The sequence below is a fragment of the Melospiza melodia genome, chromosome 19, assembly GCF_035770615.1.
Source record: "Melospiza melodia melodia isolate bMelMel2 chromosome 19, bMelMel2.pri, whole genome shotgun sequence".
NCBI classification, from domain to species: domain Eukaryota; kingdom Metazoa; phylum Chordata; class Aves; order Passeriformes; family Passerellidae; genus Melospiza; species Melospiza melodia.
The window spans coordinates 12,912,498-12,930,473 of NC_086212.1; the positions used below are offsets into that span (position 1 = coordinate 12,912,498).

At 39.5% G+C, this 17,976-nt stretch overlaps 1 protein-coding gene across 1 annotated transcript; it reads right to left on the reverse strand.

Moving 5' to 3' along the window:
- Positions 1 to 1,149: 1,149 nt before the first annotated feature.
- On the reverse strand, positions 1,150 to 17,956 carry RAB22A (RAB22A, member RAS oncogene family). Its single transcript, XM_063172590.1, has 7 exons — positions 17,824 to 17,956; positions 15,941 to 16,020; positions 13,725 to 13,806; positions 9,735 to 9,806; positions 9,508 to 9,614; positions 7,549 to 7,658; positions 1,150 to 6,196 (listed from the first exon to the last, which is right to left on the reverse strand). The coding sequence occupies exons 1-7, from the start codon at positions 17,857 to 17,859 to the stop codon at positions 6,099 to 6,101; spliced, it is 585 nt and encodes a 194-aa protein (XP_063028660.1). The 5' UTR covers positions 17,860 to 17,956; the 3' UTR covers positions 1,150 to 6,098.
- Positions 17,957 to 17,976: the final 20 nt, after the last annotated feature.

A 17,976-nucleotide genomic window follows, 5' to 3' on the forward strand; every position in this document is an offset into this window, starting at 1 on the left:
GAAGCATTTATAAACAAGCCAGCATATTTATAAACAAAGCATTTTATTAATAAAATGTTTACACCTTTTTTTTTTTTTGCACAATACATCAGACTGGTAGTGATTTAGCATGTTATTACACTATAAAAGTTTATTATGAATGCTTAGGCTGAAAAGGCTGTTTATATTATGTCAAATCAACATTTCTTTATTTGCATTCTATGCACTATATGGGAGTGTAAGGACTCAAACAAAAAGGAGAGAACAAAAGCCTGGTTTTCCTCATTAGCATCTACAAACCAACAATACAGACAAACCTGTACACTCTCTCAGGACCAGCCCAAGAGAAGACTAAAAAAAAGTCTTAAAACATTCATAAGCTTGGGAATTCATCACTACAATATTTCATCACTAGTAATCTGACTACACTTCATGCAGTGAAGCAATGGGTGGGAATTTGTGCAGTTTACAGTGCTGCAAATGCTCTGTAACTTGGAGCGGCTTCAGTTTTAGTAAGAGATAACAGAGTAAGAAGGCACAGACCTTTCAACCCTTGGAACAGGTTAGCCCATCCTAGAATGAAAAGGCAGAATGTTGTTACGAGTGACAAGAATTGCTGACACAAAGGTTAACCTTTACACATTTTACAGGCAAACATTTACTACACTGCAAGAGCTCTATGCATATCATGTTATTTTTGTGTCCTGAACACACAAATGCAGTTTCTCATTCAGAAAAAAACCTTTTTTTCTTCATTGTCCTCAGTGTGGAGGGTACAAGTGGGAAGATTGCCAGGAGGTCTTAAGCATCTTAGCTACAGAAATGCAATCCATTCCTGTGCTTTAAATCAATTAACTCACCCTCACAGTGTCAGTGTTGGATACACAATTTCAGAAAGAGGAAGTACAAGAAAGGAAGTTAAAATACAGAAGAGTGGACTAGAGGCTTACAATAACTTGTTCCTCCAGGTGAATTTGGCCTTCACTATGTGGTAAAATACAGTCATGGCACAGGTCTCAGCTGCTGGGACAGTTTCATAAGGCTGTGCTAATGAATTACCCTTTTGCTTACAAATATTTGCTGCTGTGACAGATACTTCTAGAACTTTGTGGCAAAAGAGACACTCACCACCTATCCTTGTCTAAATCCCATAAGGAAACAAAGAACAAATTGCCAAGAAAACATAATGGATTTAATAGGAAATACATACTGTAACATGAGTAAAAGTGAGGCAAGATAGTAGCAGTGAATCTATCAAGGTGTCAGAGTTACAGAATATTCAAGTGCAACAACTGGATGGAGTATCACACCCACAGTGATGAAGAGCATGACAGAAGGGTGGTCTGTGTCCTTCAACATTTGAAAAAGTTGGTTTGTTCAACAATACTTATGTGAAAACATCAACAAAAGCCAAGCAAAGCAAACCCCAAACTTCTTAAAAGAAAATCTTTACAAAGGTAATTAGCTCCTTAAAATTTATACTTAGTGTTTAAGCAAAAACTTAGGAACATCAATTTGCAGGTTGATGTAACAGGAACAGGAAAATTGTTTCTTTCAAGAAGTCTTAATTCTACACTGAGAAAACTCATCCTACTGCCTCAATTCCTCATGTAAAATAGGGAGCACCAAGTAACTCTCAGCCATTAGAACTTCTCTAAGTATTTCTGAATAGATCTTTATAGCATGTACACTCTGACAACACTATGTTAAAAATTCAGGATTGGGTGTGGTGGGAGGAAATGGAGGGGGGAAGGAGGAAAAAGCTGACCCTAAGCACATTTTGACATGTCAGAGGCTAAGCTCATCAGTATTCTTGGATTTCAGGATAGTCTTATATCCTTGAAAGATTTGTATCCATGACACTTTAGGGATAAAGACTGGTCATGCTTGTTCAAACTTTTCCAAGTTGTGCATTTCCGATGGTAGCTGAGCAAGCAGTGGTTTGCATTCAGATTTTTGAGACCTCCAGAATATCAGAAGGGATTTTTCAGAAACAAACATTAGTGTCAGAAGGCCTAAAATAATTTTAGGGAATTATATTTTGGCATCTGAATTTTTGTATGATACACAAATATGTATTTTCAAGCATATTCCTTTCGACAAGCTGGAGCCATATGACTCAAAGGAAAGCTAACCTGACTATTTTAACACTAGAACCTTTATTTCCATCTTACATTGTAATTCACACCATCATCATAGTTCTGTAAATCTGCTGTCACCTACCATCACTAGGCTGTGATCTATTACCAGAGATGGGATCTGAACATGAAACACCAACACTTTTCTATAGGAATTTTTTGCAGAGTTTTAGAGACTGAATTCCAAGTAAACAATTCCTCCGCTTTGAGTGACTGACTTGTGATGTGCAAACCATCTCAGGTGGCTGTACAATGACTCCCTGCTAGAAAAGCTAAAAGTTTGTCCTTTTTTCTCAACTATGAGCCAAAAGCCATTTCTAGAGGCTGTAAGTATTCAGGAGAGATACATGAAGCCTGTTTACAAAATGAGCAGGCAGTGTAGCAGTTGAAGCCAGTGAATTATGCAGGTTCTCCTTGTTTTGGAGATGATTTTGCCCTGCTTGTCTGTGGCTATTGCTGCTGAGTGAGGTTCACTCCAGGGTGAGCAGCTCCACTGTTCTGACAGCTTCTGTCCTGTCAATCATCCACTCCTGTGCAGATTGCTGACACAGCTCACCACAAATAGCCTACACCATCCTTAACACACACTAAAGACCGTTTCACAAGCAAGTATTCAAACATCACTGCTAAAGCTTCCTTTTCCAACTACTAATGTGTTCTGCTGGAACTAAACACTAATGTGAAGGAAGAATTTAACCTTAACAGTGTAAGAAAAAAATCTTGCTGAGGCCAACTTTTAAACCATTCAAGATTTTCACCGTGAATTACTTTTTGATAATTAAAATGAAGCTTTAACCAAGATTGTAGCTCTCCCTCAACCAGGTTGAAGGATTAGACTCCCAAATCAATAAAGTAGGTCCTGTCTCCTCTCCTCTTACCCTCTTCCCAAGCAAGTAAATAATCCTTCTTGAGCAGGCTGGTAGCATTAAATGTAAAGCAACACATCAAAGACTCCAGTCTGCATAAAACACCCTCTAAACCATCAACTGTCTGATCCTGCAGCACTTAAAGGAAGGGTCTCACTGATGGCAGCAGGGATCTGGAGTGCAGTGATTTGTTGGACCTAAAATAAAGTCTTTACCTTCACAGTAATAGCAAAAGTTGTTAGAATTGTCTTAGAACTTTTCAAAGCACCTATACCAATTTTCAGTAGTATGATTACTAAATGTCAGCTTCCAAATTTCACCTGCTTGGACACTTGACATACCAGTTTTCAGCATGTATATAAAATATTCCACAAAACTACCTGCAGCACAGATTAAGAACCTGGCAAGTCAGCTAAGTGACTGTTTCAAGAGAGGGTCAGATGAAGACACCCTCCAAAACTGGAGAGCACATTCAGGTTGCTCCAAAGCTTAAGAATGAAATATTTATCAAATTTAATTCAATTCTATAACTTTCATGAGAAAGAACTGGTGGTGTTCAGAAGTTGCATTAGTCATTTTTTCAGCTAAAAATGCTCTGGATCAATGATATAACATACACCTTGTTACATTTTTACATACACGACACTTTGCCCTTCCAAACATGTTCTGCAGAAATTAATCTGTGCAATGTGCTCTGGAATGACCCTGCTTGAGCAGGGAGGTTGAAGCAGATTACTCACTTTGGTCCCTTTCAACCTGAACCATTCTGAGATTGTGTAATCCCCTCTGACACATCTGAAAGTTGAGTCTCTCTGGTGAGCTCCACTCATTAGACAGAAAGACATGGTGGAATAAAACTTTAATCCTGAGCTTTTTTTAACAACTTCTTACCAGGAAAAAAGTTATTAAAAATTTAGCTGGAATGGTTGATAATCTGCACTCCAAACACTCCAAACCAACGTATCTCCAAATAGAGAAGCTATGTTAGGACAAAATATAATCAATTCCAGCAAGCCTAGTGCAAGATCAAAGCAGCTGACCTAACAAATTATTAATACAAAAGAAACCACTTTTCTCTACCAAAAATGAAACAATGAGCATGTGCATCTCATGCAGGGAAGATTGCATTCCAGCATTCAGCAGGGCCAGTGATCAATTAACACTTATCTGGACTCAGAAGAACTTACATCAACTGTCTGATTTTTAAACAGGCAAATATTAAGAAGCAGCCTCACTCCAGGGCTGGCAGTTTGGGCAATCTGGAACACTGGCTGTTACACTTTACCTGCAGCAATCCAAGATCAGAACTGCAGAAAGAGCAGGGTGTATACCCTTGAAGTTGGATTTCTTGGGCTCTCAAGAAGCATGGAGCCTGTGGGACTATGGCAAAGAAGGCAGAATTGGCAATGCAGCAGGGGAAGCAAAATGCATGACCAAAATGTAGTCACCAAATATCATTAAACTCACTGATCTGTCCAAAAACCGCCATGGACCAGTTTGCCTGTTCTGCTCCAGTCTCCAACAATTTTCAGTAACACAAATGAATCTGAAGTACAAGTCCTTTCATTTCTTACAATTTTTTCTACATTTCCTTCAGAGAAAATACTTGAGATGATAGAAAACCAGATAAAAAAAAAAGAATAAGCATCATCATGAGCTCAGTTGGATACTAAAGCTAACCAGCATATTTTAGTATATACTCAAGTCTATTAAGCTCTTTTTCTTCAAAAGTATAAAAGTTTCTCACTAGTGCTGGTAAGAAACAAAAAGTAAAAATAAATAAAATAGCACAAACAGGTATGGTCAACCTATAGTTTAATTGAAAGCCTACTAAAATCCATACAGAATAAGCTAAACACTGATTTGCTAAAAACCCTCACAGATGAAAAACCCCAGGAACCAAGAGGTAATGATCTACATTACCACATGTCTTAAGGTTACTTCCTATGTGTATTTTTGTGCCTAAAATAGGAAAGACTGGTGCACCCTAGATGAAAGCTTGTTCAACAGACAGGCCTTGTGCTGCCCCAACAGGATGTTCTATTGGCCCTTTCAAATGTCATTGAAAGAGAAAGAACTTCATCTGCCTCTGGATGAACTCACAGTGACAATATCTAAAATGCAGGAAAAAACCCTGATGGAGATTCCCCAAGAGTTTATCTCTAGGTGTGGAATGGAAGGAGTGTAGAAGACTTTATTATTTTTTACTGTTTTTACATAATTTATAACACTTTAAACACTGGTCTCATAAATATAATATGAACACTTTACACATGCCAAGCAATTAAAAGCTTCCCCAAAACCTTGTAGGTCTTATCAGAACCACTGGCAGCATCTGTTTACAGCATCTCTTTTTAGTCAGTAACCACTTCATTTAGTCAGATCTACGAGTAATGTTCTTTAACCAATATCTTAATATTAAAAAAACTCGTAACAACAAAAAGATGCCTATCAGCATACCAGTTTGCCTTAAAGTGATTACAGTCAGCATGAAAAAGAAGATTGTCTGTGGTTTAAGATCTGTTGCTTGTGTCCCCACCCCCAGTGCAGATCATCCTTAAATAAAAAGTGCAAATGGGATTTGGGGACTGGATGGACTGATTTGCCTACTATTTGTCTTCAGCTGCTTATTCTGTAGCCATCTCACATCAACTGTCCCATCATACTTTGGAGCAGCTACACCAAAATTTAAAATAGGCTCACTGAAGAAAAGGAAGAAATGCCATCTAACTTCCAGACTCCTCCTAACCCAATCTCCCACAAAAGTGCTCATTTCCCTTTTTACAAAAACCCTCCCAAAACCTTGTTTACAAAGCTACGAAAACATTTCAGTTCTACCATCCATGTAGTCACCTTCCAATCGAGCAAGGCCAAAGAAGTGATGATGGATTCCCTTTGAAGGCAGGGACACTGCACGCTGTGGAGGCCAGCAGGCTGCCCTGCCCTCTGCAGTCCTTGCTGCGCGCAGGTGTCCGACGAGCCGGGCCCTTCTCGGGGACCTCGCGTCTTTGAACACCAGCAGATAAAGATCTAAGACTGATAGATAAACCCAACGTGAACTATTAACTTCCAAGACCACCTACTGTATATAAAGTTTGACTTTCTAAGGGGTCAGTCAACAGCAGCTGCGCTTTGTCACCGATGGCTGTCGTCGAAGCTTGAAGCCCTTCCCACTGGAGGCGGGGTTGGTGTCAGTGGATGGAATTCTGCGACCTACAAGGAGGCAGGAAAAAGAAATATATAGGAAATGTTAGATTTGAAACTGATTCTAAGCATCTGGTGTATGCTCTGTATACAAAAATGTGCCTTCAATTAGCTGTAGGTCACTAGGGATGCCATTCCTGCCCAGCAGGATGGCAGCAACAGTCTGTGTTATGTCTGTAAGAGGGACGGCTGCACAAAAGGACAGCACAGGCAGTCTGAAGTCAATTTAGCAGCAGTTCCACTTCAGATTCATCTAGACCTGGACAGCTAAGCTGTAAAAGCACTTGGAGAATACTTTGCAGGATGAAATACCATCTGGAATAGCTTGAGAACAACCATGTTGACCTGGATTTCCACAGATTACCTGCACTGGGCTTAACAAAGGAGTGCTTGTAGAGAGAGCAGCTTTACTCATCTCATCAGTCTTTACAATGGACTGTTCCTGCTTGAGCATTCTCTTCTGAGGAGGATTTATGATTTTTTCCTCCCATAATTTATTCAACATCAATTTCAGAGAGCAACTATTAAGTCAATAAATCAGGAAGCTAATCTACAGCACATAGTTTTTACATCAGCTTCAATATATTCAGCTGCTCCTATAGACCTTTTTTCCTTAAGTCTGATGTTTCTGTAGTTAGTCCTCTTTTCACAAACAGGCTGACACACCTGCACATTGGTGCTGCTACTTGACACATATCCTCCAAATAGTATTGCATAGAATTCACTTTGGAATACTGTCTTTTTATTCATACATATAAAAAGTATCATTGTTGTCCTCACCACAAATGGGACAGAAAAGATTTGCAATTTAATATAAAAAACCCCCAAGGTACTACAAACATACTTGAGAAAAATTTACATGCAGTAGTTGCTATTCCCCATGTAGTAATTTGGCATTTATGAATTTTTATATTTTTAAAAATACATTTTTTTTAGCCTAAGTACAAACACTAAGAGTGAGAACTTAATTCATTTTCTCAGATGTATAAAGTCTGGATTGTCCTCATGCCATTTCCTTCCTCCTCCATAACCTTGGAAGCACTAATTGGAACAGTCAATAACAGACATGGTAAGATGACACTAACTTCTGACAGGAGTACCAGGCCTGCTGTTTATCCAGCAGCATCACAGTATGCTGAAAACCTCTAGAAGGAATATTTAGAGGTCATTAGGTGACCAGAAATTCATGCAGCCCATTTTGCAGTTTGTAGTCATGTCAGATTGTAATGACTTTATACTAAAGTCCGTAAATTTTCACCCAAACAGCAAAAAAAAGTAATATAGAAATCAAATTTCTACTCAAGCTTTTTGCAGAAGAACGTAGTTTAAATACTTACTAATTAAACTGTTTAAATACTTACTAATTTCTATAAAGAGTTCATTAATGTTTATTGCATTTTTCGCACTTGTCTCTACAAATATTGCATGAATGGAATCTGCATAGTCTTTAGCATCTTTTTCCATGACTTCTCTGGGAAAAAAAAAAAATAAAATTCATGAATGCACAAGAAACCATTACTCAAAACCTTAAGGGACAGATAAAGTTTTTAAGTGTCTCCTATTATGAATATTTTAGCTGTTTAGCATCACAGTGCTCCCTCATGCTGAAGCTCATTCTTTACCCTGTGCTGTCTCCCTGCCTTGAGGAATGAGCACAGTCATGAACTACCCAAGGCCTTCATCCACCTGACAACACTGCAGTGAATTTGTCTGCAGAGCTCTAAGCCTAGGCCTGCAATCAATCCTTCTGGTGTGCTATTCACCCCCCTACCTTTATATGTCCTAAGATCCTAAAGCATTATTTCCAATCATGTTGTGCATTTCTTATGACTGTTTACCAAACCAAAGTATCTCCCAACACTGCACAAATCATCAGCACAGCATTTACTTTGCATGAATGTGTAGCTAAAAAAATGGAATATTTTTATACTGAGCACAAAGGTGTACAAGTTATTCTGCACCCCAAAGTAGGCAAGTTGATGATTTTGTATATTTCCTGAAACAAAATGAAAAATACAAACCCCAGTAGCTGTAAGGAACTCTGGACTTTACATTGTATCACTTCATGTACAATTTCTACCACACACAGGCTACTTTCAGTAATGAGGGACTTTAGGATATCAAGAACATGGACTTTGAGCAGTCACTCAAATATTGCCTCTGACTAAAGTACAAGGAATCTTCCTCATTAGCTTGAAGAGCAATGTTTACACTTCTGATGCCAGCTGAGCATGTGAGATGTGAATTCTGTTTCAAAGAATTTTACACCCTATTTCCTTCAAAAGGCATGCTACTTCTAATGAAAGTTATTAGAGCTCACTAGATAACTTCTAGGTATTAACAATTTGTAAAACCATACTCAGAGCAACCTTTGCAGTGGTTCTTTAAACATATAACCAGCTGTCTCCTTTGAGACACCAGCTGTGGTGCCTTTTCCAGCAAAACCTAAATCCAAGAAGTTTACACACACCTTCTTTCTGAATTTTGGCTTATTTAACCAGGACATCAATAAAAAAGGCCTTCTTTTGTTTTTAGTACATGCCTTCCTGAAAGTTTGGCTGTTCATAAAGTTTCTCAAGAGCTTTTCCCGCTCCCTGCAACTATTTTGGCCACAGCCAATTCCAGCCCAATAATTCAGCAGGGAAGGAGGGCACCTGAACAAGCAAGTTAGAAAAACCTACACAATGCTTTCCAACAGGCTTGGTGTTTTTCCTAACAAAATGAGGTGCTACAGACTGACAGGGGCACTTCTTGTAAAGTGAGGTAAACAGCTTCTATTACACTATAGTTTCACAGGCAGTTTAGGTTTGTGTAACTTGGCACTGCCACCAGAAAAGGTAATCCTGTCTCCCTGTAAACTGCTCATTCCTAACTCTGCTATCCCCACACCGCTATGCCAGCAAGTGTTCATGGTGTGAGAAAGATAAATATACTTGGATCAGGTTTTTTGGTTTTTTTTTTTTTAAAGGGTTAGTTTTAATCTGGATCTATTTTACAGCCCAATTTACTGCCCAATCACACGTGTACTCACACCAGCACAGGAGAGGAAGTGGGTGAGACCATCCAAGGGCAGACTAACCACATCTTGTGACAGCACAAGCAGCTCAAACCCCATGTCCTCTGACAGCAGAAACAGCTCAAATCCCTTGTGAACTACAATACTACAGCAGAACAGCTTAAATTGTTCTATACCTTTCAGCTGCTCTAAAATATTAAAATATTTAATGCTAGGGGCTTAAGGAAAACCCTCAAAATATATAATATATAAAAAATATAAAAATATACAAAACATAAAATATATAATAACAGCAGTTATTTACCTGACATCATTAAGATCACACTTATTTCCTGCAATAGCTACAACAATGTTGGGAGGTCCATGCTGGCGAAGCTCTTTAACCCAGTTCTTTAATGTTGAGAAAGTTTCCTAATGTGGGAAAAAAAGAAGAGGATGGAAAGAATTAAGAAATTAAAAGTCAGAACTGGCCCATGACACAAATAAAAAACCCCAGAAGTTGTAATGCTGGGTCAAGATCAGGTTTCTTACCTCTTTTGTGATGTCATACACTATAATGGCTGCTGCTGACCCTCGGTAATACATCGGGGCTAAAGCTCGGAACTGGAAAAGAGAGCAAACACAAACCTCATCTTCCACTGCCTCCAGAACCTCACTAGCATTAGTGGTACTACTGAAAAAAGGGAAAACCAAGATCACAGCAGTGAGAAACTTTCCTTTACAGTGACAATTAGCCTGTGCAGTAGAGCACATAATCTCCCAGGAAGGCATTGCTCTCCTAAGGACAGCAATAAATCCTGTGGGGCTCAGCAGCACCTACTGCAAACAGCAGCAAAGCAAACTTGATCTTATTTTGCCCAGATTAGAACCTCTCCCTGAACACACTGTCTACACAAACATGCATGTGCTCAACCTCAAACACCAAACAAGGGCAAAAATGCAGGGAGAAGCAAGGTCAACTTTGACTAAGACAAAAATGCTAGTTAAGAAAACTAGCATTTATTAATTTTGATCTGAAATGCTCAGAAGCTGCTGTCAACTCCTAGCCCCATGGATCAATCAGCAGTCTTCAATGCTAGAAATGTTGATTTCTTCAGAATCTAACTTATGGCTTTAATGATTTTGCTTCAGTTTTTCCCTCAAATTTAGAAGTATGTTTAAACCAAAAAATTGCAAAAGCCCACACCTATCTGCCCTGTCGCAAATAGAGCTTTAAGGAACATGCTAGATAAAAGGCTGCTTTCTTGTGATTTTCAGAATGAAATCTACAGCAGGTCTGTTTGCTTTGCAGGGCTGTACTTTTGAGTAGACAGAACCTTATGAATCCAGTGCTAAAAAAAGTAATAAAGTAGACAATCAAGTTGCATCAAAAATCTCAATGAAGAATTCTTAAGAACAGTGGGATATTCTGCCAACTTTAAAAAAGCCAAGACAACCAATCTAGCAACCAGAACTCTCCTTCAAAGTGCAGAATAAACTGCATGTATTGGTTTCATGTAAGCATTATGATTTAGAGCTTTTGTGCATCTTATTACTCAGGGTAAAAATAATGAATTGGATACAGTTTTTCATAAAGGCTTATTCATTTCTAATAAAATACCAATTTCCTTTTGCTTAGTACAGTTCAACTGAGAGCAATATAATAAATCATAAAAATCTTGCTATAAAGCAGAATTCCAGACCACTTACATTTGGTTCTCAAATTCTGTTTTGAAAATAGGATTTTGAATGCAAAGTTCAGAATATAAAAATATTTAATAGTGGGAAAGGGAAACATGGGCAGGCATTCAGTTCACATTGGGACATAATCTCTCTCTTCCTTCTAAGTACTGAAATATAAAGGGAAACATATTTGGTAAACCACCACTTGGACTGGTTGCAACCTGGCTTTTTGATTATTCACTATTTACATTGGGAATAAACCAACTTTCACTTGCTGATTTTGTATTACTCTCATTTCCTGTCTGCTAACATTTAGATACTTTTTTCCACCTAAGAGCAGTCAGCAGATAAAATATATTAACAAAACAGATGTTACCAGGAACACTGGATTTTCCTTTTGCAATTTTTCCAAAGACTTCAGCTTGCCCCCCAGCCTCCAATTTGTGTTTTGAGAGAATTATTAATGCAATTATGCATAATGTAACTATGCAGGGAAACTCAAAACTGTTAGGTAAGAAGGCAAAAATCCTAATTACTGTAAGTGACCTCCTATCAGTTGAACTCAGTGTAGAAGAAATGAGAGAAGAAATAAGGTATGTGTGTAAATGAGGCGTGTGAATGACTTGGTGCACATTTCCAGCTCTAGAACAAGGCTATCCAGCCCCCCCAAAGCCACTGAGAGCAAGGGGGTGCCCAGTGCAGTGCAGCACTCTTTGCAGCTGGGCTTTTGAAATGGGAAACAGCAAACACTCCTCAAGAAGCCAGGACTGTGAATTCCATGCATTCCACACCATAGCTCAGCAGAGACATTTCAGTTCCAAGAATGGTGTGGACATTTTTAGTATTCCAGATCTATTCCACAGAGGGAATCCCTTCCATAATTCATTGGCAGATATGTTGCATGACCAGAAAACTGCTACAGATTTCAGGCCGGGCAGGTGTACAGCCCATTTGTGACAGCAGTGACAGTGCTGCCCTGCTCTGGAAAAGGAACCTTTGTGAAGACACTGAATCATTTCAGAGCAAGCATGCCTGCTCACATTTCACTGATTCCCTTGATTATATTGGAGTCTCAAGTGACTTCTCTCAGATATGGAATATAAACTGCACAGGTATCACAGCTCCTGGCTCAGAGTCCTGTAAAGACACCTTTCCTTTTTTGATTCAATAAAGATATCAAGCAACTTGTATGGAAGAAAAGTAAAGAGGTGTCACTAAGAGTCCAAAAATAGACCAGGAACATACTGGTCATGTACAGAGATGCTTCCTCAGATTAGATGTGCTGAAGCCAAATTCCAGGGTCCTCCCATTGCCTGCACAGTTAAAGTGAACAGGATGGAATGTTAAAACATAATGGATGCTTCCTGCCAAATAGTGGCAGGCATGTTTATAATGCTTTTCATTTAAGAGTACCAACCTCTAAAAATTCATACTCTACCTCTCAGAATATCACTTTGCAGCAATAACATTCCAGAATGGGCTATGATGTTCACTCAAGACAAACTATTTACAGCAAATGCTGACTGACTGCTGGGAATGGAAGGGCTCAGGATATTTTTGATAACACAGATACTATTGGACATATTCCTGGGAAACATCCCTGACAACTTCAGTTTGCTTTATATGGTGCTGCTGGAAGGAAACAAATTGTCATTCAAAACTGACAGCACTAAATCACAATACAAATACACTTGAGTTATTTCCTAGGCTGTTATCAAGCCAAAAAGCTGGCAGCTCAGCTCCACCAGGAACCCTAAAGGTCAGGTCCCTGTGGACAGGGATGACTGAGGCTTTACAAAGTGTTTGTTTTGTTTGTTATTATTGGGAGGATTATTTTGTTGGTTTGTTTGTTTGGGTTGTTTCTCAAGCCAATCCTGAAAAGCAGTACAGCTGTATTTGCCAATTCTTATCCTAAAGTTCTAAGCCAACCTTTATCACAGTTACCTCACATCCTAAATAAACTCATCTCCAGTAATTGGCAGCTGCCAGCAGTTCACTTGCAGTCAGAGCAAGAATAAGCACTGTTAATGCAGCTACTGTAATTTCTACCACTCTTACTAGTAATCCATAAGCAATCAAGCTCCCTAGAAAAAGTCTTCCTTTTAATTCCAAGTGAAAATCATGCAAATTAATTAGCTGGGATTTCATCTGATTAGTCATTTCCTTCAAAGCTTTTGTTGCTTCCCTCAGAACTATGCATGCTGCAGAGATCAAAACCCCAAACTACCAAATTAAAATTTAAATTTCAAAAGAGATTGGACACAGCTTCTAACACCATCAGATTTGATTAGTAAAAGTTTACAAAAGAATAAAAGAGTAGTTATCACCTGTAACACTGCTTGAAACTGCTCTGGAAAACCTAACTCTACATCCTACTCACATTTACAACCCCAACAGTGAAGCTAACAGAATATGTCAGCAGTTGTATATTTTTCCAGAATCAAGGCCTTACTTGTACTATGAAACATGGTAATTCATCTCACTTTGATTCTTGTGTTGCTGCACTGACAGCAAATATTGCAGTTGGAGGTTTAAAACTCAGCTCAGAAATGGTACTGGAGAGAGCTGCTGGCTTCCCCCCACAGCAGCCTTGTTCTCTGTGGAAAGACCATTCTCTTTCAGTGAATCTAAACTCAGACTATTGTTTCATAAACTCCTCCTAGGTAATCTTCCTTACCTTTACACTTAAATCATGACAATGAAAAATAAAAACATATCTACAGCACCCACATCTTGATAGGAATCTGCACAGAAAAAAAGTGTTCTAATACATGCCAGATCACTTGTGACTTCCAGGGGCAGAGTAGAAAACAACCCAAACTGGCCCAAACTTTCTCCACAAATATTGGTTATACTTACCCTCTCCTGTCCAGCTGTATCCCAAATCAGGAATTTATGCAGCTCATTTTGATACTGTACAGTCTTGGTCATAAATGAGGCTCTGAAAAAAAAAGACACAGTTCATGCTTTTTGAGAATGTAAATATATCCTCAGAACATTATATATATATAATTGAGAATATAAATATATCTTCAGAACATTCATTACCACCATGAGCTTTCAAGAAGGTTCACATTCCAATAAAAGTGAGCCTAGTTGCATTTCAACACCATTAATTAGCTGATGTATTTCTGCAATGAGGGAAGAACACCAAAGTGAGAGGATATCTCTTGTAAAGCACAGCAGAGACTTTCACTTCCTTCAAGACTGCTGCAAATTATGCATCAAATCTGAATTCTCTGGTCAATAGGGAAACAGTTTCCTGAATCACAGATTCTCACTGAATTTATCTTACTTGGTTCTACAAACCAGAACATCCCTGTACAGTCAATTTGAACTGTAAAGTTGTGTTTCTGTAATTCACATCCCAACTAAACCATCCCCAGTGGTACCTGACAAGAGGCTTCTCAAAGTCCTTTGAAAATTGAGTGGACAAACCCCTCCAAACAGGAGCTATCCTTGATGACTTTTAGTAGGAATGATGTCTGCTTTGTTATTAAATTTCCCAGCTGCTTCTCCCAGCCAAGTAGGCACTATAACTTGTTTGATATTCCTTTTTGATGCTATAAATAATATTCTGCAGTACCCAAAGTATTTGCTGGTTAAATCTGCCCTCTGCATCCTGAGGGGAGAAAAGCTGCAGAATTCTGACAAGGCTTCTGCAGCTGCCCGTGTCAGGAATTGAGCAATGAACATTGACAACAACAAAGTGTGATTGCTCAGCTGATTCTAAGAGGAATGAAAACAGGACAGGAAACAAGATTGTATCTCATGAACTCAAAGACCCAGAGAATAAAGTTGAAACATTCTCAGCTTTAGTTTTGCAAGACACTCTTCTAATCCTTACTTTGTCTTTTCCACCTACTATTCCCAATTGGGAATTAAAAGCAAGGCATAAAAAAAAAGGCAAAAATAATTTACTTTAAGTTTTTGGACTGCGTATCTTGTTGGAGCTTTACATAATCCCTACATTTGGGCAAGTTTTGATTCTTTAATATAGCAAATAACCAGTCCTAAGAGCAGGGAATGATTTTGCTAAGGCTGGTAAAAGATAGATTTTCAGTCTATCACTTCAAGCAGCTATAATGATCTCAGTACTGCCAATAAACCTCTGTTAACAGAGAAATTCAAACAAAAGCACGCTTCTACAGAACATTTTGCAGTTCAACATCAGTATTTATGCTCAAAAAAAGAGGAGGGTGTAAGGGAAAAGAGAGAGACCACAGAGACCCCAATTTTTCAGAAGGACAGGATGAGACACAGCTGATCTTTATCAGCAGGATCTTTTTTGGTAGAAGCTACAGCAGAGCCTGTGGGACACCACACCTGAGACAGGAAGTTGTGCTGACACTCCCACACACCTCTTGGCATCAAGCAAAGTTCCCTAAGCCAAAAATTGATTCTGATCAAAGCAGCCCAAAAAAAAAGACAGCAAAAGAAAGAAAAAGATCCAACCACTCCAAGAATTCCTGATGCTTGCTCTTCCTTCTATCCATTCAAAGATTTGAGATCAATAATGTTGCTACTCTGAGGCTCAAATTTCAAATATTCCCCTTACCCATGAGACTTACTGCAAAAACAGTTTCATCAGTTAGATTTGTGTGTGCATTGCCTACAGATGTATAACATTTTAACTAATTAATGGTGAGACCTACCTGAATTAGTATGTTAACCATCCTCAAAAACCTAGGAGACTGAGACTTACAGTACTTGAGTCTTAAAATACATGAATTAGAAACCATGGAGTTGCATAATAATTAGAATTTGAAATTTAAGAGCTGTCCATGAGAAAAGCATGCTGTCCCTTTAGAAGAAGCATCTGTAGTGTAATTTATTCATTGTTAGCTTAGATTAACAATACAAAAATGGGTCCAGACCTTACACCTGAAAATGGAAGCTGCAGGAGTGCTGAGAACACTCCCACATGTCCTGAGGTAGCTCACCAGCTTAATTAAGGCTGCAGTTATGTTTATTACCACATTCAGCTGCCACACACGAAGAACTCCCAAGTGATCCATTCAGGTAATTTCATTTTATTCTTGCATAAATCACATTTACTTCATTTAGTTTCTTACCCTATTGTTGGGTTGATGTTGGGATCAAAGCTATCTTCAACAAATCTCCACACAATACTTGATTTGCCCACACCAGTGTCCTAAGGAAAGAACAGAAACAGTTGAAAGCATTATTAATTACTACAGACCGATGATTCTTTTGTCCTCAAATCCTGCAGTAAACTGCAGTGAATAACACATTCCTGCAGAGAATCTCAGAGAAGTTGTGAAATCCTTCAGGTATTACATTAATTTAGTAGAAAATGAAAGGTCTGTAACAAGTTACAGCTTTCTAAACAAAATTGTTAAAATCTGCATTCACATATTATTACTCAAACTTTAAGCTTTTTTACAAAGCTATGCACACCTTCCAATAGAATAGCAATGGGAAAAGACCACTTTTGGTAAAACATACAGCAACTGAGTACAGCTTACCAGGATAGAGGACCAGTGGAGTACATGAAATTATACAAGTGTGACACATGCATTCAACCTCTGACTAATGCTGTCCCACCCTGCTTAATGAAAGACTTGAAATTTCTTCTGTGACACACCTGAAACACATTACTAATGCAACTCTACGTGCTAAAAATGGTGAAAGAGGAAACAAACCATGAAGATTCTGGATTGTGTATATCTTTGCACCATCAACTCCATGGTTAAAAAGCAAAAGATATAGAGAAGTCACATTTAGAAGTGAAATTAAACTTTTAGCGGTAAAACACTTCTCAGTAGAAGCTGGACATTTGAAATTGTATTTTATTTAAGATGTGTGAAGACAAACTTTTTGCTTTACATTTCCCGAGTCATTAAAACTTTAAGAAATAAACCCCTGAGGAATTGCTCAACTGAAAATGAAGTTTTACATCATTCATGCTTTTTTCAAACCTCCTGAATATTGCAGTAATTTGGGTACACTATGTACAATTGTGTTCATCTTGCCAAGCTATTTTCCTTTTGAAAAAAAGCACATCACAGCTCTGTATTTTTCACTGTTTGCAGTCTCATTAATCAGAGCAAATCTTAAAAAGACAAACGCAGATGTGGCTCCTGGCTCAGGGAATTCAAGGACAAGTTTTCCTGGGTGCTTATTCTCCTTTTCTTTTGTACTAAAAGGTTTCTCAGGCCAGGCAAACACAAACAGTACTTATCCCAAGTACCTGCACAACACGAAGGGCACACAAACACATAATCTTCCCCTCTGAAGGGCAGGGTGGCCATTTAAAGCAGAAGACAACTCTGAACAGAGAGTTTCAATGCTGGTAGTGACACCTCCACCTGTTCACCGTGGGGCCCTCCAACCAAACCAAGACAACAAGCAGCTTCATATTCTTAAATTTTTAAACTTCTGCTTCGCTGTACTCCACGTCTCCTCCTTCCACCACCTGCAAGACTTTCCTGCAAATGTTCCTACAATATAAGTTCAGGCCCCTCCCTCTCTCCCACCAGTTAGATTTCAGGTGCTTCTATTTATTTTGTGCACTCCAAGCCCGAAAAGGCCTGGGAGGAAGAGCGAAGGGCGCATTGGATAATCGTGCTTCCTCTCTTATTTTTTAGAAAGGAGAACAGGGCAGAAAAGAAGCGATATTGACCCCTGGCAGACACCTCCCTCGTGGAGAGGAAGGCGCGTCCGCCCGGTTCCCTCAGAGGGATGGGGCGAGGGCCCGAGAGCGCCCGGGGAGCGCTCAGCACACTCGGCACCCCTCCGGGCTCTGGCAGAGACTCTCCAGGCTCTGAGAGAAGCTTTCCGCCATCGCCACAGAGCCTCTCCAGCCCCTGACAGAGGCTCTCCGCCATCACCAGAGGCTTCCCGAGCTCTGACAAGAGGCTCCCCGCCACCACAGAGCTTCTCCAGCCAGCCCCTCATTTCCCTCCCACCCTCTCTCCCGCCGCCCAGCACTTACCCCCAGAAGGCAAACTTTCAGCTCCCTCAGAGCCATGGCCGGGCAGGCAGCGCCTTCAGCGAGCGCCTGAGACGCGGCCCAGCACGATCATCGCCGTCCCCGCGGCGGCCGCCCCCCGCCCGCCCCGGTTACCCGCACACCGCGCTCCTCCTC